Consider the following 21180-nt stretch of genomic DNA (forward strand, 5'->3'; position numbering starts at 1 on the left):
GTCTCAAGCTTTTTATTGCTTGATGTTCAATATAATGAAGAAGAAAAAATTTTAAAGCTAACATTTGACACCTCATATCCATTAGGAGGGTTACTATTTAAAAAAAGCAAGAAAACAAGTGTTGGCAAGGATATTAAGAAATTGGAACCCTGAACGCTTTTGGTGGGAATGTAAAGTGTGCAGCAACTATGGAAAACGGTATAATAGCTTCTCAAAAATTAAAAATATAACTATGTAAAAAATAAATAAGCCACAAAGATCTATTATACAGCACAGGAAGTATAGCCAATAATGTATTAATAACTTTAATGGGGTGTAACCTATAAACATTCTGAATCACTGTTGTATACCTAAAACTAACAAAATGTTGTAAATTTAAACAAGTATTGCAAATACTTAAATTTTTTAAAATTAAAAACATATAACTATCATAAGCTCCAGCAAGTGCACTTCTGGGTAAAATGAGATACCAAGACTTTTGAACAGCCACATTCAAAGCAGCTTATTCACAATAGCCAAAAGGTGGATGCAACCCAAATATACCTTAACAGATAAATGGATAAGAAGTGGTATGTTCATATGATGCAGTATTAATATTATTCAGCCTCAAAAAGGAAGGAAATTCCAATACATGCTATAACATGGATAAATCTTGAGGATATGAGCCTGAGTGAAATAAGTCAGTCACAAAAAAGATAAATATTATATGATTCTATTCACATAAGGTATCTAGAGTAGTCAAATTCATACACAGTAAAATGGTGGTTGTCAGGGTCTGAGGAGGCAGGGAATGGGGAGCTACGGTTTTATCACTATAGTTTCAGTTTTTGTAACACTGAAAAATTCTGGAGATTGCTTGTACAATACTGTGAATGTATTTAACACTAACTGTACAATTGAAAAAGGTTAAAATGGAAAATTTTGTATTATGTGTATTTTACTACACTTTAAAAAAAGAGACTTGAAAAAAAAACACAAACATATGGATATTTCCAACTAAATCCAAACAACTCTCCTTCAATCCTCCATAGGCTAAATATCAATTCACTAGGTGCCAATTCTACACTTATCTTTACAACTGAAAATATAAGTCCAGAGTGATTCCATAAGGAAAAAAACGACATCAATTTGGAAGGGAAAAAATAAAACTATCGCTATTTGCAGATGGTATGCTGCTATACACTACATTAAGTCCCCTACTATGAACTTTCAAGTTGCAAACTTTGAAAAATGCAAATATGCATTCATATTTGCATGCATGTAAGTTAGTTCACATGTCTGGCATGAACTACTGTACTTTCCAAGGTAAAGTACTCTAAGATTAAAAATTTTTTATTTTTGTGTTTGCTTGTTATTTGTGTGAATTATAAACCTATTACAGCACAGTACTATGTAGCAGACTGTGGTAGTTGGGTACCTAGGCTCACTTTCTTGGGACTTATAAACACACTTAAACTTATAAATGTACTCAGAGAATGGAACTTGTTTAGATGTAGGGGACTTACTGTATAGAAAGCTCTAGATACTTCACCACAAAAATGTTAAAATGAATAAACAAGTTCAATAATGCTGCAGGATATAAAATTAACATACAAAATCAGTCACATTTCTATACACTGATAACAAACTAAACAATAAAACAACCCCACTAACAACTGCATCATAAAGAATAAAATACCCAGGAACAAATTAAATCAAGGAGGTGAAAGATCTCTACACTGAAAAATAAAAGGCATTAATGAAAGAAATCGAAGGCACAAATAATGGAAAGATATTCCATATTTATGAACTGGAAGAATTAATGTTAAAATGTCCATACTACCCAAAGCAAGCTACAGACTCCATGTAATCCATATCAAGATTCCAATGGTATTTTTCACAGAAATAGAAGAAAAAAAAAATTTAAATTTGTGTGGAACCACAAAAGGCCCCAAACAGCAAAAGCAATGAGAAAGAACAAACCTGGAAGCATCATGTACCCTGATTTCAACTATATTACAAAACTATAGTAATCAAAGCAGTACGGTATTGGCATAAAAACAGATATACAGATCAGTGCAACAGAACAGGGAGCCCAGAAATAAACCCAAGCATATATGGTCAAGCTGTGACAAAAGAACCAAGAACATAAAATGGGGAAAGACAGTCTTTGCAATGAATGGCGCTGGGACAACTGGACATACATATGCAAAAAGATGAACCTGGATTTTATAGTCTACACAAAACCCAACTAAAAATGGATTAAAGACTTGAATGTAAGACTTGAAACCATAAAAGTCCTAGAAGAAAACACAGGTGATAAGCTCCTTGATACTGGTCTTGACTATGATTTTTGGATTTGATAACCAGGATCAGCACTCCTAACCCCAGTTGTTTCAGTTGTTCGAGGGTCACCTATATCTGATAAAGGGATAATATCCAAAATACGTAAACAACTCCTACCACTCAAAAGACAAAAAATATCCGACTAAAAAATGGGCAGAGGATCTGAAAACATGTTTTTTCAAGGACAAACAGATGGCCAAGAGACACATGAAAAGATGCTCAACACTGCTAATCAACAGGGAAATGCAAATCAAAACCACAATGAGATATCACATCACATCTGTTAGAATGGCCATTATCAAAAATATAAGAATTAAGTATTAGTGAAAATGTGGAGAAATGGGAACCTGTGTTGTAAGAATATAAACTGGTGAAGCTACTATGGAAAACTGTTTGGAGGTTCTTTTTAAAAAAACAAAACAAAGGCCTAACATGGATCCATTTCTGGGCATTTATTCAAAGAAGACAAAAACACTTAATCCAGAAAAGTATGTGTACCCCCCCATGTCCACTGCAGCATTACTTACAAAACCCAAGACATGGAAACAACCTAAATGTGCATCAGTAGATGGGGTGGAATGGGTAATGGGGGTCAAAAGGTACAAACTTCCAGTTATAAAATAACCCAAGATTTTAAAGAAAATCTGTGTTTACTGTATTACTCCATGACATTAACTTCATGCACCATGCAGAGAAACATGACAATTGCCCCATTAAATTAATATAACCAGTATTTTGTCAGTTACTAATGGCAAAGGATTTCTGTGGCACCTGACACTATTTACTTTTTTAAACCCCGTGTAGTCAAAGCTATGGTTTTTCCAGTAGTCATGTATGAACGTGAGAGTTGCACTATAAAGAAAGTTGAGCACCAAAGAATTGATGCTTTTGAACTGTGGTGTTGGAGAAGACTCTTGAAAGTCCCTTGGACCGCAAGGAGTGAGTGAGTGAGTGAGTGAGTGAAGTCGCTCAGTCGTGTCCGACTCTTTGCAACCCCATGGACTGTAGCCTACCAGGCTCCTCTGTCCATGGGATTCTCCAGGCAAGAATACTGGAGTGGGTTGCCATTTCCTTCTCCAGGGGATCTTCCAGACCCAGGGATCGAACCCAGGTTTCCCGCATTGCAGGCAGACACTTTAACCTCTGAGCCACCAGGGAAGCCCCTGGACTGCAAGGGAGATTCAACCAGTTCATCCTAAAGGAAATCAGTCCTGAATATTCATTGCAAGGACTGATGCTAAAGCTGAAACTCCAATACTATGGCCACCTGACGTGAAGAACTGACTCATTAGAAAAGACCCTGATACTGGGAAAGATTGAAGGCAGGAGGAGAAGGTGACGACAGAGGATGAGATGGTTGGGTGGCATCACTGGCTTGATGGACATGAGTTTGAGTAAACTCCGGGAGTTGGTATGGACAGGAACTCTGGCGTGCTGCAGTCCATGGGGTTGCAAAGAGTCAGACACGACTGAGCGAGTGAACTGAACTGATACTCTTCAAATTTTCACAATACTTCTAGAATAAATTAATAATATTAATTATTAATTATATTAATTACTAATATTCCAGAATTTAAAAAACAAGTCTAAATTTATGTATGCAAACTGAAAATGATGTTTTTATACTTTCCTATCAAAGAACGTTAACGTATTTACTTTACTCTAAAGAATGCTGCTAATCCCCTTTCCTCTGGATACAAATGTTCAAGAGTTCCTTTTTATCTGGAGTATTTATTCTAAGAGCTCACAATTCCAAGTTACACAGGAAAGCAGGAGTTATCTTTTAAATGCACCCATCAATATAATGCTCATTATGGGTTCCCCATCCCAACCACTTCCACCCTCAAATCAACAGTGTCTTTCTTTATTCACCATGTAAGTCTCTTGCTGGCTATACATTTGTAAACATCTTACAATTTAATCCAAATACAATGCAAATCAATGGCAAATTCAACTACATTAGCAAAACTTTATCTTCATGAAGTTAATGAAAATGTGCTGGGAAAACTGCCTGGAATCATACAAACAGTACTGAACAAATAAGTTTGTCAGTTAATGACTAAAAATGAAAATCAACAAAAGGTGACAGTAGATTCAAGAGGTTTATTTTTTTGAACATCAAAAAATTAAGGTTCTTGGAACTGAAGAAACTCAACCATTTTTGCAAAATTTTATCTTAAAAGTAAAAAAAACCTAATGATAGCATTTGCCTTAATATTCTGATTTCAGAATCTAATCCTATAAAAGATTCAAGTCTCCTATAAAAATACTGGTCCCAAATTGGGTATAATCTAAAAGACTTTTTTTTTTTAAGTTGCTTAGTTGTGTCCGACTCTTTGTGACCCCATGGACTATACAGTCCATGGAATTCTCCAGGCCAGGATACTGGAGTGGGTTGTTCCCTCTCCAGGGTATCTTCCCAACCCAGGTCTCCAGGGGATCGGCAGCGGATCATTCGCAATCCAGGTCTCCCATATTGCAGGCAGATTCTTTACCAGTTGAGCCATGAGGGAAGCCCAAGAATAGTGGACAGGGTAGCTTATCCCTTTTCCAGGGATAGTCCCAACCCAGGAATTGAACCGGGGTCTCCTGTACTGCAGGTGGATTCTTTACCAGCTGAGGTACCAGGGAAGCCCACTTATCCTTTGTTTAATCACTCAATGAAACAAGAGAAGTATAATAACAAAAGTATTACGTTTTTAACCCTAAAATAAAATTCACATTCACAGTTGCAAAACAGCAGTTAATTCCTAAAGAAGAAACCAATAATCAACTGCACTGGTAAGAGTTCAAAAGAACCGGGGGCGGGGGTGGGGGGAGTGGGAGAAACATTTGCAAAACTAGAAAAAAGACTTTAATAAAGGAAGAACAACACTATCACCATTTTGCCTTACAAAGAGACAGTAAAAGCCAAACTGATGAACGAAGCTGACCTATTATCTTCCTATAGGCAATCTACAAAAAGTTTCACTATGGTGCTGAACAATTGATTCAGAGCTAGGTTTCATTTCATCAATAGAACATGCAAGCTTTCAATTGGGATTCTCGACAAAAGGCAACCTTTGTAATAAATGAACCACCAGAGAAGATTCTAATAAAACTTACCATTGTGTATTGCATTCAGCAACTCTGAGAAAGCTTTTAAGTAAGGAAAAAAGGACTTCAGGTTAAGATCATTCTCAAACACACAAAAGAAATACACAGGTATAGACTGAATCAGTATAATAAAATCTCAATAAGTCTATCATGTATCATTACTTAAATCATTACAAGTTTGGCTCAGTTTTCACACAGCATGAATTTCTAGATATTGCATTTCATTTGCCAATATATTATCTACTAATTTGTATGCCAGATATAGTCATAATGATGATAAATTTCCTTAGTAATAAATATATGTAAAGCTACTTTTAAAAAGACATTTAGTAGTCTAATGTCTTTCTTGCTGAATGTCAGTTAACAATAAGATACAATTCTATATAGGTAAATCCACCTTTGGTCACACTGAACAATATTTATCATTAAAAAAAAAAACAACCTCATTTTAACATCTAACCTAATCAAACATTCTCATTTCCTAGACTTTAGAACAACAGTCTCAACATATGAAGTGGTCTAAGCAAAAAACGCTATCTAATGCCAATATACATATATGAACATTAAGATTAGTGAAAACCAAAATATTGAAAATATTACTTCACTGGGGAACAAAAGTCACAATTTCGCAACAGAAGCACCATATTAAAAGGCCAGTAATCAACAAAATTTGGTCTCAGTTTCACTGTAATATGGATTCTGAACACAGGACAGACAAAACAGCAAGTTAATCTATCACTGTAGGAGAAACCTACATAATTAAGAACCAACTGCATTTTAGAAAATTAAAACTTAAGGGTTCAGAGGTGGTGTAATATACTAGAAAAAGCACTAGAGTAGAAGTCAAAAAGCCTGGGTTACCAACCCAGTTCGACAACTTACTAGTTGTTGGACAAGCTCCATCATGCCGATACTGCATGGAAATTTCTGTTGGGAGGGAGGAGAAAGGAAATCAGCAAAGAAGTTGCCAGTGACTTAAGGGTAGAAAAGAAAGGGGCCAGAAAAACAGGAAAACATTCATCCCAAGTCTAACTGAGAAAGGCAAATAGAACTGTGTGAACAGAAATTATAAGCCAGTAATTGGGATGTCAGGGGTACAAGGACCAAACAGAATGTAATTCTCACAATCTTAACAAGACAGTGTAGAAATATGTGTGCATGCGTATGTGGGCAAAGAATGAGGAAAAGACGTAAGGGCTTACAAATGAATCTGTATAACAAATGTTTTAAGAATAAACAGATACACTACTATGAGGAAGTATAGTTAGGCAATGTGATGAATTTTGTATAATTAGATAATTTTATATAATTAGATGAGAACAATGTATCAAAAATATCTGAATGCTGTATTCAATTAGAAACTGTAATTTAAGTATGAAAATTTAGTTTATATCTGAGCAGAAATCCATTATGACTGTTATGTAAGTTTTATATAACTTACAGTTACGTAAAACTCATTAAACCACACTCAGCTTATTCTCTTGTACCTTTCATTTTTGATGATTATAATGAACAAGCAATTACTTTTATTCCTTTACTCCTCCCTTATGAAGAGAACTAGCAGAGGGTGACATGAGGCAATAAAGCACTGCTAAAAGGAAAATCTGCTCAGAAATCAGGAGTAAATTTCCGTATGATATTCCACATGAAAAAATAATTGATAAAGCCAGGACTAAGGGAAAGCTGTGACTCAAAAGACCTGGTCTACTAATCTGGAAACAACTGTTATTCACATGTGGCCACCACCTCTGGCCAGTTATTTTTAAAGAAGGGATATCTGGGAATTCTCTGGATATTATGTTAACCAAAAACATGACCTGTAGGAACCATGTGTACCAGAGAGCCTTCCAGGCAACCATCATTCACGCATCTACCTCAAAAGTCAAGTCTAATCATGAGCCCACTCTGAATAATTTGAAATTAAAAAGTAAGACAAAGCAATCACTGTAATGTTAAAGAAACTGATATGAGATACAGTTTAAAGATTAATCACTTAGGCCAGTTTAGTTTAAGTCCTTTCCAAATAACCCAAAAAGATGAGCCATTGTGGGAGAATTTGCCGCCTTAATGCTTCATTAACAAATGCAATACAAGTGAGATTTTAAAAGGCAACTGAAGAGATAGACATGCTATGTTCTAGAGAAATGGTATTTGCTTGGAATGGTGCTAAAAATAATCAAAGGACCTTGTGCAGAAAGATTTTGTCAATGGGAAATAAACTGGAATATGGCTACTCTGGCTTTTGATCTAATATTTTTATAGAAAGATAGCCGTAACATAGGGCCAGAAATTTTCATGTCATCAAAGACCCAAAAATATCAGGATTTTCTAAGAAAACAGATTCCAAGGTATTCACTAGTCTTAGCCGTATCCAATATCTTCTTCATTTATAATCCAATATAATCAATGTATACAAAATCATTAACCTAAGTCATTAAGATAGATGTGAATTATGTTCACTAACTGTATCTACTCCTTGGTTTACAGTACTGCATTACTAACTCTACTCTTATGAGTCTATTATAATAATACTTTATATCTTTATGATTCCCTTATTTGCTTACAGAACCAGTCTATTTTTTAATTAAAATATTTTATCAGAAAAAGACTTCTAAGTTTTACTTTACCAATATAAGTAGGTATGACATAAATAGGATCCCTTTCAAAGTTACATGGGCTCAAGTCAAACTTTCATAAACTTCATATTTCAGTAGAAACCAGAAGAAACTTCTAGAGGTGATCTATTCATATTAATAACTTATCTTTGTGATATCTTTTAAGAGCTTAAGAATAAGTATATAGCATCACAACAAAATGACTGCCTTTCCAGAATCTCTTTTTACAGCATTTATTACCACTAAAGAATTACATCACTGAAAGATTTCAGGTATCTTAACTAAGAAAGGTATGACAGCACTCTATTAAAGAACGAGCGACTAAGATTGAAACAAACAAACAAATAGGGAAGAATATACTCTGAAAGGGCAGAGAATGCGCAAAGAAATTAATGCTAACCTATTGACTCTTTATCAGTTAAAGAATACCAACTTTTTCTCAGAAAAAATAACATGTTGATTTCTGTGAAGAAAAAAATGCTAACTTTCATTTTAGTAAATCCTAAATTCTCCTACTGTGATTGAGACAAACAGGAAAAGAGTAAAGGACAAATATAGCATGTCAATTCATCCAAAACTTTCAATGTTTTCAACATCCTAACTTTCAACATTTCAAAAGACCAGGTGCCTGTTAATACCTCAAAAGAATATATGTAGGAAAGAATTCAATCAAAAGTTTCATATATTCTATAAGCCAAAACTTACAACCTTGAGTAAATTTTGTGCAAGTCATTATAAAACAGTATGCTCTATTGTAATTTGAACATGTCATGAGAGAACTTTGACTACTCTTAAAATGCTATTTCTAACTAACAATTTTAAGAGAATCACATCATAAGGACTTGATTGTACATCTGCTTTATATCCTAGTGGTGGTAAACGAGGAAAAACCACCACCACAACAAAGGCAGCTGTCCTGTCTATTTCACAAGGTTGTTCTAAGGATCAAATGAGATGGTCATTAAAGAGTTCTTTAGAAACTCTTAGGTGCTCCAAGATATATACGATATCATTACTAGAAGTTCGGACTTACTCTCCATAAACCCATCCTGCCCTGTTGAATCAACATTACTTCTATCCCACAAACACAAGCTTCTTGTTTTTATAAAGTTTACCCTTCAAATATACCTGAGCTTTCTTTTCTGATAATAATGCTGGTCTTCTTTATCTGCCTACTCCAAAGTACAATACAAATTTCATCTTGTCCATTGTCTTTTCCAGCTAATTATATATCCTAAAACTAGCCTGTAATACTACATGAAAAGCTTTTAAAAAAATAATTTCACTTGCAACCTGGTAAAAATTCTTGAAAGACAAGTACAAAACTACACAGGATACTACTAAACACATGGTACATTCTCAGAGATCACTAATTACTAACAGTGTTCACTCGTTTTCCTTTTTAATGTTTACCACTTAATATGTTCAAAGCACTATGCTAGCAGTGGAGACAGTAGTAAACATGGCAAACACAGGCCCTAGCCTGCTGGAGCTAGGGTTCCAGTGCGTGGTACAGCTCACCTTATAGCTAACAGGTGTACACAAGGTTGCCTGCATTGTTACTTGCACATGAATCTTTTAAAGAGAGCATCATGAAAAACTCTTGGTAACACACTACACAGTACATATTCCTCCTATGACTTATTTTATACAGGAGAAAGTTTTCTGCTTGTACAATTACTAAGTGACTTCTCAATCTAAAATTAGTGCAAAAGTAAAATTAACACTTTCATACTAGTAGGAGGTAGTACTACTGCAAGTTAAAATTATTGGCTCAAATTTTCTTGTTGATCCCATTGCTTAAAGTATGACCAACAGTGTACTACCATGGTTTTGGACCCTCATCAACACCCCTTAAATTTTATAACCGTTACTGGAGTCAAGGAAAATGCACAGTCCCACCACTGACAGATCTGAGAATTGTTTATTTCTTCTTCTATATAATGGGTAATAATACTCTATGCAAGCCAGTGTGCAGCACAAGCTAAGTTTAAACAGCAGTTAGCAATCTTAACTTATGGTAAGAAGACTTAATTCCTAAATATTCATGGCATTCAGCTAGCTTTTCGTAGGTAAGAATAGACTTTTTAGAACTAAGCTTATCAATGAGAGAAAGCTCTGATCTAATCATAAAACTTTTATTAAAATCTGTAAGATTAAATAATATATTACCTCAAATAGTTTTAAACAATCTTACTCCACAATAATAGCTTTAACAAGATCTATACAATCTTCAAAGTGATTTTAAAATACAGATTTAAGGGGGAAAAAAATCCTGACAAGTCTAAACTTCGTGAAATAATATTTATAGGAGTTTCTCCCTGAATTTCTGTTTTACCTACTGGTGAGGTAAAAGGGATACAAATTCATATTTTTCTGCCACAAACACTGCTCTCTCAACGTAATCACTATGTAAAGAATATGACTTCCACACCTAAAATCTCCCTAAATCAGTAACAGATACCAAAATCTTTTCAAGAGTGTAAACTGGTATTTTAAGTCCATTAATTTGAGGATGTGTATTTCAACTGGCATCCAAATACAATTTCTGAGATTCAGTTAACTCTCAGACTGTGCCCCTATGGCTAGGACACTGGTGAGGATCTCTTCCTAAGAGCAAATTTACACCTAATTTTCTCAGTATGTTACTCACCTGATTCCTGTGGCTCTTTGCTAAAGATAAACATGAACTAAAAAATTTTTTTCCAAGGAAATCTGTGTAAATTTCTTTTTTGTGACCAGGGGCTATGGCTATCTGCTAAGCTCTTCTGGTCTCAAAGCAAATATACTATATAAATAAAACATATATTGAAGGGTGCAAAATATTAAAATCTTTTCAATGAACTTATTTCTTGATGCAATTTATTATTTTCCTCCTCTAAAACAGTGGTTCTCGACCAAGGGCAATTTTGCCCCTTTCAGAACCCAAATGTTTTTTGATTGTCACTATGGGTAGTGGTAGGGTTTGGGAATCCTGATAAACATCCTTCAAGGCACAGGACAGTGATGCACAGCAGAGAATTAGCCCAACCAGAATCTCAATAGTGCCAAGACTAAGGAATCTTGCTCTAAACTATCTTTAACGGTACTTAATCCTTCCATAGTTTCCACTCATTTCTCAAAAAAACCTGTCTAACAGGTCCACCACAGGCAAAGAAGCTAGCTATCAGAAATAAAAAGAGAAAGAAATCCCTGACCGTGTCATCTTGGACAATTTATTTTACCTAAGTCTCAGTTTTATCAGCTGTAAAATAGAGGCATTCATAGCCCCTATGTCATAAAACTGTTCTAAAGATTAAACAAGATAAAAAAGAATATAACAGATGGCAGTTAATAAGTTGCTACTTTTCATATCTGACCTTCACACATGCTCTTTTCTCCCTTATAATGGTCTTTCTTACATTTACTTACTGAATTGTCTGTAAAACTATAGAAACTCCACAAAATTCTATATTTGTAAAATAAACATGAATACTCATCACTTAAATTCTATTTATTATTTTTCCATATCATTTTCCACCTATCTTCTCCATCTAACAGAACAGGCAAAATCCACAGTTTATCTTAGCCAAAATTTCATTATTTCTACAATCAGAAATCTAAAAGTGAAACATGGGTAAAATTTACAATCAACACATCTAAAGTCATTTATCTCATATTGAAGATGTAATATAAAAGATAAATGCCGACATTTAGCTAAGTTTCTGTCTTAAAAACACACATCTTGAAATTTTTAAAAACTGAAAATAACATTTACATTACAAAGTATAAGTTAAAGGAGCATGCCAATGTGGTAAATAACAGCATTTATAAATCCATTCATACCATGGTAAAAATGATGGTAAAAACTGGTAAACACAACTGAAAACAAAAATGATACATAACATTTAAGATATCTCCTGAAATGGGATTTTTAAAGTCCATAAATTTAAATCACCTATCACTAACTGAAAAATATTCCAGATGGTGTTAATTCAACTAGAATTTGTGTCAGGAATTACTGAGAAAATAAAGACTAACTGAGGTTTAGGGAAAGGAAGCCCCAAAACAAATACCAATCAAAAACAGTGCAAACTCTCACACCGTAAATGTGAATTCTGAGTTGATTTCTAAAATTCTATGCAAGTGAAGCAAAAATAAAAATTGGGAAATCAATTCTAGGTGTTTCATAAGAAATGAATGACCAATGAACTGAACTATTTAGTCTATATTTAGTTAAGAAAAATTGGATTAGTGCCAAATGTCTTTTCCAAAGACTGAACTGTCCTACTAAGATAACATTTTTCATTAAGATAATTAAATGTCACTTAGCAACTCACAGTATTTTCATAATGATAGTTTAAAACGATTTGCTTGTGAAGGTGAAAGGAGGATGGTGGTGGTGGGAGGGAGGGGTGGAGGGTGAAACAAAGGGCTAGGCCTACCTGAACCAAGTGGAGAGGAGCCCACACTGAGGCTCTGCACACTCCCATTCCTGAGTGGCGTGGGGGATTTCTGAAGACTAGAGCTGGTTACACTTCCTGCAGCTGATGCTACAGACGACGTTGGTGAAGCAGAAGAAACTGAGAGATGAGAAACATTCTCTTGATTTTTGTTTCCTTTGGGTCTACCAGGCCCATGCTTACTTTGCTTATTTCCTTTTCTTTTCTTTTCCTTTACAGTTTCTTCTTCTATGCCAGAAGTTTGAGCCCGCTTATATCCTGCTGTAGGGAGGCTGGAATTACCCAAATCTCCAGGTGAATTTTCAAAGCTTTTAGGCTGTGAAATAACAGCTGAGGCTGAAGGGAGACCAATTATGGAACTAAAACTATTTACCCCCCCTTCCTGGCTTCCAGACTCTCCTTTATGTACATCTTTGGTTGATGATGACTGCTGGGAGTGAGTATAACTGTCATTACGCAGATCTGAGTCTGTAAAGCTCAAGAAATCCTGGGGAGACTGTACTGAACTTCCCGAAGATGATTTTACACTGCCTGGAGTTCCTGAAAAACTGCCTGTAGTGGGGGAAAAAAAAAAATGGGGTAGGAAAAGAAAAAGTTGGATGCAAAAGTTCCCATGAGCAGTAGAAATGACACAATCAGCAAAAAGAGAGGACGAAAAAAACTATAAAACCAAGGACATCAGTATATAACTCAGCTAGATTTTTTTTTAAAGATTACTAAAATCAAGTTTATCTATAAAATTATACTTGTCATTTTGTACAATTACCAAGATATGAGATGTGGTTTTGAACCTACCTTCCACTTTTACATGGCGGCATTCCTCAGCTCTCCCCACATGCCTTACATATGCTGAGGAAGGACTGAAGAACAGCTAAGTCTCAAGAAGACTTTCAAAAGACTGTGATCAAACTCTGAATGGCATGGGGAATTTCCTCTTTTGCAATTATGAAGATACCAGGATAAATGTTCCCAACATATAGTAAGAACCAAAAGATGTTGCTTAAGTAGTTAAGTTCTGAGTTTTAACTTCAAGATAATATTGGTGAATTTTATTACTCAGTTACATCTACCCCACCAAAACATGAATTTGATAAAATAACAATGATCACATGGAATAATCCACGTAACTCACATTTCTCCCAGTCTACCTCTCATGAAGCTGCATAAAGAAAAGACACCAGCCACTTACATTTTGCTACTGCTTTTATGAAAGTAAAATCATAGGAGAGGCACCTCTCATAAAACTTCCAAAACTGCTTATTTCCCCCACTCTTTAGTTAAAGAATACTAGTAGCCCATCATGTCATTATGAGATATAAGAACCTCAAGGTTCTTATTTACCAGGTGAAAACTAATGGCTCTGATGAATAAGTTCAGTCCACCATTTCACTTTATCAAACCCTCTCGTCACACTTACCAAATGAAGTAACACACGTTTAGACTCAGTTTCGACCACATAACTATTGTTTCATAAAACTAAACTATATCAGGTTTTAACTATTATACTTAGAAACAAAAGCTCAAAATGAAGTGTTCTATTGGCAGTGGAAATTCCAAGCTAAATACAAATTTTATTGCAGAGCACATTCATAGGTAATCACACATAAATTGACTTAAATATTCAGAAAGATATTTTTCCTTACACAAAGAAATAATTTATTTTTAACTAAAGTCTCATGGTTTTGGTTTTTAAATTTTAAGTTCTGCTGAAATGGCTCATTTAGAAAACAATAATAGTTCTAAAATTTAACTTTTTCAAGAGAATATCTGCCTTATTCATTTATGAAATTACGTGTACGTCTGTGACCATTTTCCGGCCGTTTCTGTATAGAAAAATATACATATTAAGAAGCCATTTACATTACATCAATCATTTAAGTACAACTGCAATTTGCCACTTAATTAGCAGCTATAAAGAAGTTCTTTATTATCCATTCTGATCTGTCACCATCTGTCTTTTTCCTTCACGTTTTTGTTTTTACAGCTGGTAGTAAAAGTTCACAACAACAAGGTAAATACTTTAAAACATTTAGTATATGCAATACTTTAAATGTATATTTTCTAAAATTCACATACAATCCTGAAATTAAAAAAGAAAAAATACAATTACTTTCAATGCTCTACTATAAATTTCAACTTTTAAAACTTTTAAGAATGTTACCTCAGATATGAAAACATAACACATCTCTATCATATCTTAACAGAAGCAGGGAAAGACTCCAATGTTATTAAGTTTAAGAAAATGAGAGATTTCTTTTCTAAATGGATTAGTACTTCAAAGATACGATTAAAAGCTCAAAAATGCAATTTTAGCAGTACAAAATAAGGTCTTCGTTACAAAGAAGAAATAACTGAATTCTGCCAATCACATTCAAAATGTGAATGAAGTTACATTAAAAATTACAATTTTATGAGAATTCCTTGGCAGTTCAGTGGTTAGCACTCAGCAGTTTCACTGCCACGGCTTGGGTTCAACCCTTGATTGGGAAACTAAGATCCTGCAATTCGTGCGGCATGGCCAAAAAAAAAAAACTTACAGTTTTACTATTTATTTTCCAAAGTATCATAAAAATAATATACAGTAAATTTATTACACACAAAATAGCAAATTTAGCATTTTCTTTTCTATCTAACTTTGTTACATGAGGAAAAAGAAAAAAAAATTTAGGACCTGAAAATCTTGAAATCCAAAAATAACTTAAAATACATGAATATACTTTTTAATGAAGAGTTCAGTGACTAAGCAATCTTTCTACATATTCAAATTATGTCCTGGCAGATTATGGGTATAATTTTTATCATCATTAAAAGTTTGAATAGGGTAAAGGAAAGGACAGCTTTTCCCCCTTGTTTACTCCTAGAAATATAAGGGCAGGATGGGAAGTGGGGGAGAGAAGGAGGCCTTTATTTTATACTTTATTAAATATATTTGTTTGGAACAGTTTTGAACATTTATATTTCTCAAAATATTTACATCCATGATAAAAATTATACAAAGTAAAAACCTAGAATATATGGCTAACTGATTATAAAGTTTAGGTGAGTTATTTTGTTCTCCAGAAAACAGTATTGCCATATATTAAAAAAAACACACCATGCCTTGTTAATTCTGAGTATCAGTTAAATAGCTAATTATTTTTTCAGTATAAGTATGTCCCAAAAGTGGAGAAGGCAATGGCACCCCACTCCAGTACTCTTGCTTGGAAAATCCCATGGACGGAGGAGCCTGTTAGGCTGCAATCCATGGGGTCGCTAAGAGTCAGACACGGCTGAAGGACTTCACTTTCACTTTTCACTTTCATGCATTGGAGAAGGAAATGGCAGCCCACTCCAGTGTTCTTGCCTGGAGAATCCCAGGGACGGGGGAGCCTGGTGGGCTGCCGTCTATGGAGTCGCACAGAGTCGGACACGACTGAAGTGACTTAGCATAGCATAGCATGTCCCAAAAGAATGCATAAAACATATTTACACTGAAAAAAAAAAAAGTTGTTTAACTAAAACTCAAAATTGGGTATTCATAATTACCAAAAGATATGGGGCTTCCCTTGTAGCTCAGTCAGTAAATAACCTGCCTGCAGTGCAGGAAACCCAGGTTTGATCCCTGGGTTGGGAAAATCCCTTGGAGAAGGAAATGGCAACCCACTCCAGTATCCTTGTCTGGAAAATCTCATGGACAGAGGAGCATGGTGGGCTGCAGTCCATGGGATCGCAGAGAGTCGGGCGTGACTGAGCGACTAACACTTAACTTATGTAAGCTGAGTAATCGTCTACTTTAAATGTCAAGCTTCATAATAAATGCATTAAAATCAGTAATTATTATTTACTGAAAACTATTGAGCTCCCCCCAAAATTACTCAGTACTTGTTAACTTACTAAAAATGTGTATTTTAACAGTTCTAGTGTTCAACTGGGAAAGATAAATAAAAGCAATTTATAAAACAGAATGACTTTTCTATTGAGCATAAAGGAAAGGAAAACTCCGGCTTTTATTGTTTTTCTCCCCAAACTTTTAACTTTATTCCACAACTATTTTAACATTTAAAAAAATTACAGTTCAACTTTAGAAGCACAGGTCATAACACAAAAGGAAAGTGAAGGTCCCAGAAACATTTTAAGAAAGAATATTAGTCTTTGAAGTAATCTTAGTTTAACAACTAATCATAAAATAACCTCTAATTATCCAACAGTTATAAGCAAAAAGTAAATTCTTTTATAAAACTACTACTGATCATCAAAAGAACAAGTATTTCAACTAAAACATCATAAGTAATACCTTGCTGGAAAGGACTAGCAGCTGATACAGTCGTTCCTGGATTTCTTCCACCAGGCTTTCTTCCCCTTTGACCTGAGCTGTGAGCTGAAGATTTCTTCCCTTTGCCCTCTGACCCTCTAGCCTCTGAAACATCTTTTGCACTAGTAGTGTGCGCAGAGACTTCCTGGAAATTTGCATTTGTAAATCGAGCTGCAGTATCTTCCAAGCGCTTCAAGGATCCAGATATAGAGTTGCTACTAGTGCTTGTATAAGTCTAACATTTTGATTGAGAAAGGAAGTAAAAGGAAAAAGAATTTATTACAATTTGTCTACAAGCGGAAGAAAGATGGTACATTAACAATAAATAATTATTGGACTTGTAAAATAAAAATACTAAAAACTTCAGCTATAAAAATAAGTCAGTCTGCCTAAGAAAATCAAGCAAAAGTTTAGTCTGGTATAAATATTTCTTTTAAAAATATAGATAATTTATAACATGGCTGTTGGAGCATCAAACTGCAGCAATTAGTAAAAGTACCTATTACTTGTTTTATTTAGTGACTCAGAGTAAGCAACAGAAGATATTTGTTTCTCAAGAAGCATCATTTTCTACAAGAACATTCCACTTCTAGACATGAAATTTAAACCAGTTTTAGTGCTCAGCATAGGAAGGCAACACCTAGAAAGAAGCAAAGTACTACAATTTCATTAGTGGGCCACATCCATGAGATTATAAGGATCTAGCACAGGTCAGAGCCAAGAACTTTTAAAATTGAGCTGAAGGCTGCTTTTCAAAAGGGAAAGCTTAAAACCCCTGAAACAGAAACCATTTTTTCCAAATATTAAGTAGAGGAGAAACAGTTACATTTTGCACTTAAGATTTCTAAAAATTAAAAGTACAATTATACCATATAACTGATTCTCAATCAGTTGGGGATGGGGGCGGGGAAGGCAAGATAAAGACTGAGTAAATGGTTTTCAGTTTTTAATAACCATTTTAATATAAGGTATATGCAAATAATGACCAATTAAATAACTATGAAAGTATGATGCCAGATGTAAATTAATCAACATGCTTTGAAATGAAAGATTTGTTTGATCCGAAGAGTGTTGTCATTGTTAAACTGGTGCTTGGACTATAACTAGACCTAAATTTCTGTTGAATAAAGAAATACTTTTCTAATCCATCTGCCTGAAATCTCTGATGGAACACAAGTCAAAAATCTAAAAATATGCAAAACTGAAATTTCCCAAACATAACAACTACTCAATACAAAACATTGGATAAATTCAAAACATGAGAAAATGACAATGATAAAATCAGGTTTGTTACCAAATCATTTTTAGCAAATCAATGTTCAAAGAAAGTAATAAGAGAAAACTTCAGATGTTCTGAAAACCAAATATTCTTTACTATTACTTTTCTGCTACGTGCCTCTCCCTGGCGCTACAACCCATTCCATATCATCACATCCAAGAACAGATTTTCATCAACCAATACAAAAGACATAATATTATCTCATAAAAATTAATCACTGTTGTAATAAACTATAATCCACAAATAAAAACAAAGTTTTCAAAGTATGTTTCAAGAGAAAACAAACTCCCATTTAACAAACCAATCATATTTAAGCTGATTAAACTTCATGGATGACCTCAGAAATGTGAACCTTTCCCATCCAGATAACTCACTTTGGAAATCGCCTGAAATTTCCTTTTCAAATATTTTTTTCCCCAATTAATTCAAGTTGATTCTGAGGTTTCCATACCACTCATCTGACCCTAATGAAGTTTAAAAGTCATCTAAAGAAGACTTTAAATATGCTCAAACTACAGCACAATTGCACTCATCTCACATGCTAGTAAAGTAATGCTCAAAATTCTCCAAGCCAGGCTTCAGCAATACGCGAACAGTGAACTTCCAGATGTTCAAGCTGGTTTTAGAAAAGGCAGAGGAACCAGAGATCAAATTGCCAGCATCTGCTCGATCATCCAAAAAGCAAGAGAGTTCCAGAAAAACATCTATTTCTGCTTTATTGACTATGCCAAAGCCTTTGACTGTGTGGATCACAATAAACTGTGGAAAATTCTTCAAGAGATGGGCATATGAGACCACCTGACCTGCCTCTTGAGAAACCTATATGCAGGTCAGGAAGCAACAGTTAGAACTGGACATGGAACAACAGACTGGTTCCAAATACGAAAAGGAGTACGTCAAGGCTGTATATTGTCACCCTGCTTATTTAACTTATATGCAGAGTACCTCATGAGAAAAGCTGGGCTGGAAGAAGCACAAGCTGGAATCAAGACTGCCGGGAGAAATATCAATAACCTCAGATACGCAGATGACACCACCCTTATGGCAGAAAGTGAAGAGGAACTAAAAAGCCTCTTGATGAAAGTGAAAGAGGAGAGTGAAAAAGTTGGCTTAAAGCTCAACATTCAGAAAACAACGATCATGGCATCTGGCCCCATTACTTCATAGGAAATAGATGGGGAAACAGTGCAAACAGTGTCAGACTTTATATTTTGGGGTTCCAAAATCACTGCAGATGGTGATTGCAGCCATGAAATTAAAAGACGCTTACTTCTTGGAAGGAAAGTTATGACCAACCTAGACAGCATATTCAAAAGCAGAGACATTACGTTGCCAACAAAGGTCCATATAGTCAAGGCTATGGTTTTTCCAGTAGTCATGTATGGATGTGAGAATTGGACTGTGAAGAAAGCTGAGTGCCGAAGAATTGATGGTTTTGAACTGTGGTGTTGGAGAAGACTCTTCAGAGTCCCCTGGACTCCAACCAGTCCATTCTAAAGGAGATCAGTCCTGGGTGTTCATTGGAAGGACTGATGCTAAAGCTGAAACTCCAATACTTTGGCCACCTCATGCGAACAGTTGACTCATCGGAAAAGACCCTGATGCTGGGAGGGATTAGGGGCAAGAGGAGAAGGGGACGATAGAGGATGAGATGGCTGGATGGCATCACCGACTCGATGCACATGAGTTTGTGTGAACTCCGGGAGTTGGTGATGGACAGGGAGGCCTGGCATGCTGCAATTCATGGGGTCACAAAGAGTCGGACATAACCGAGCGACTGAACTGAAAGAAGACTTTTGAAGGTGTTCTTCATTCAAATATTCTATGTGTCAAATAAGGAAAAGGAGAGAAAACTGGGTAGAATACCAACAACAAAAATAGACTAGCTTTCCTGGTGGCTAAGGGGTAAAGAATCAGCCTGCCAATGCAGGAGACACAGGTTCAATCCATGGGTCAGAAGGATTCCACATCCACAGAGCAACTACTTATGCACCACATCTACCTGAGCCTCTGCTCTAGAGGCCAGGAGCAGCAATACTGAGTCCATGTGTCACACAACTGAAGTGCAAATGCTCCAGAGCCTTTGCTCTGCAAAAAGAGAAGCCTGCACACCAACACTGAAGAGTAGTCCCCGCTTGCCATAACTAGAGAAAATCCATGCAGCAACAAAGACACAGCACATCCAAGAATTAGTAATTAAAACTATAAAAAAAAAAAAAAAAAAAAGGCTATCTGTCTCCACATATCCATCTAAATTAAGGCTAGTCAATCACCTTCAAGTTAGGCTTCAGCAGTATGTGAATATAGAGATGTACAAGCTGGATCTAAAAAAGACAGAAGAACCAGAGATAAAACTGCCAACATTCAAAGGATCATGGAGAAGGCATGGGCATTGCAGAAAAATACCTACTTCTGTTTCAATGATTACACTAAACTCTCTCACAACAAACAGTGGAAAATTCTTAAAAGAGATGGGAGCAACAGACCACCTTAACTGCCTCCTCAAAAACCTGTGTGCAGGTCAAGAACCAACAGAACTAGACATGTAACAATGGACTGGTTCAAAATTGGCAAAGGAGTATATCAAGGCTGCACACTGGCACCCTGCTTGCTTAACTACATGCAGAGTACATCATGTGCAACACTGAGCTGGATGAATCAAACGCTGGAATCAAGACTGTCCGGAAAAATATCAACAATCACAGATATGCAGATGACATCACCCTAATTGCAGAACGCAAAAAGGAACTAAAGAGCCTCTTGATGAAAGTGAAAGAGGAGAGTGAGAAAGCTTACTTAAAATTCAACATTCAAAAAACTAAGATCATGGCAACCAGTCCCATAACTTCATGGCAAACAGAAGGGGAAAAAGTGGCAACAGTGACAGATTTTACTTTCTTGGGCTCCAAAATTACTGGAGATGGCTACTGCAGCCACAGAATTAAAAGATGCTTGCTCACTGGATGAAAAGCTATGACAAACCTAGTCAGCATATTCAAAGCAGAGAAATCACTTTGCCAACAAAGATCCTTCTAATCAAAGCTATGGTTTTTTCCAGTAGTCATGTACAGATGCGAGACTTGTACCATAAAGAAGACTGAGAGCCAAAGAATTGATGCTTTCAAATTGTGA

General features: G+C 35.4%; 1 protein-coding gene across 48 annotated transcripts in view; it reads right to left on the reverse strand.

The window, feature by feature from the left end:
* MLLT10 (MLLT10 histone lysine methyltransferase DOT1L cofactor) overlaps positions 1–21180 on the reverse strand; it is a 208072-nt gene that overhangs the window by 52023 nt on the left and 134869 nt on the right. For 14 of the 48 annotated variants that reach the window (XR_015139740.1, XR_015139738.1, XR_015139739.1 and 11 more), the window contains exons 10-13: positions 16752–17004; positions 12461–13030; positions 6304–6348; positions 5431–5463 (exon numbers count right to left, since the gene is read on the reverse strand). Coding sequence is in view for 27 of the 48 variants with exons in the window: in XM_086334508.1 (XP_086190634.1) it covers positions 5431–5463; positions 6304–6348; positions 12461–13030; positions 16752–17004 (901 nt within the window). In the remaining 21 variants the exon portion in view is untranslated. The remainder of the gene's footprint in view (positions 1–5430; positions 5464–6303; positions 6349–12460; positions 13031–16751; positions 17005–21180) is intronic. The other 34 variants (XR_015139741.1, XR_015139733.1, XR_015139731.1 and 31 more) reach the window with 6 other exon arrangements.

Source organism: Bos grunniens, chromosome 13 (assembly GCF_055505025.1).
Source record: "Bos grunniens cultivar Pamir isolate PY7600 chromosome 13, Bosgru_T2T1.0, whole genome shotgun sequence".
Taxonomy (NCBI): domain Eukaryota; kingdom Metazoa; phylum Chordata; class Mammalia; order Artiodactyla; family Bovidae; genus Bos; species Bos grunniens.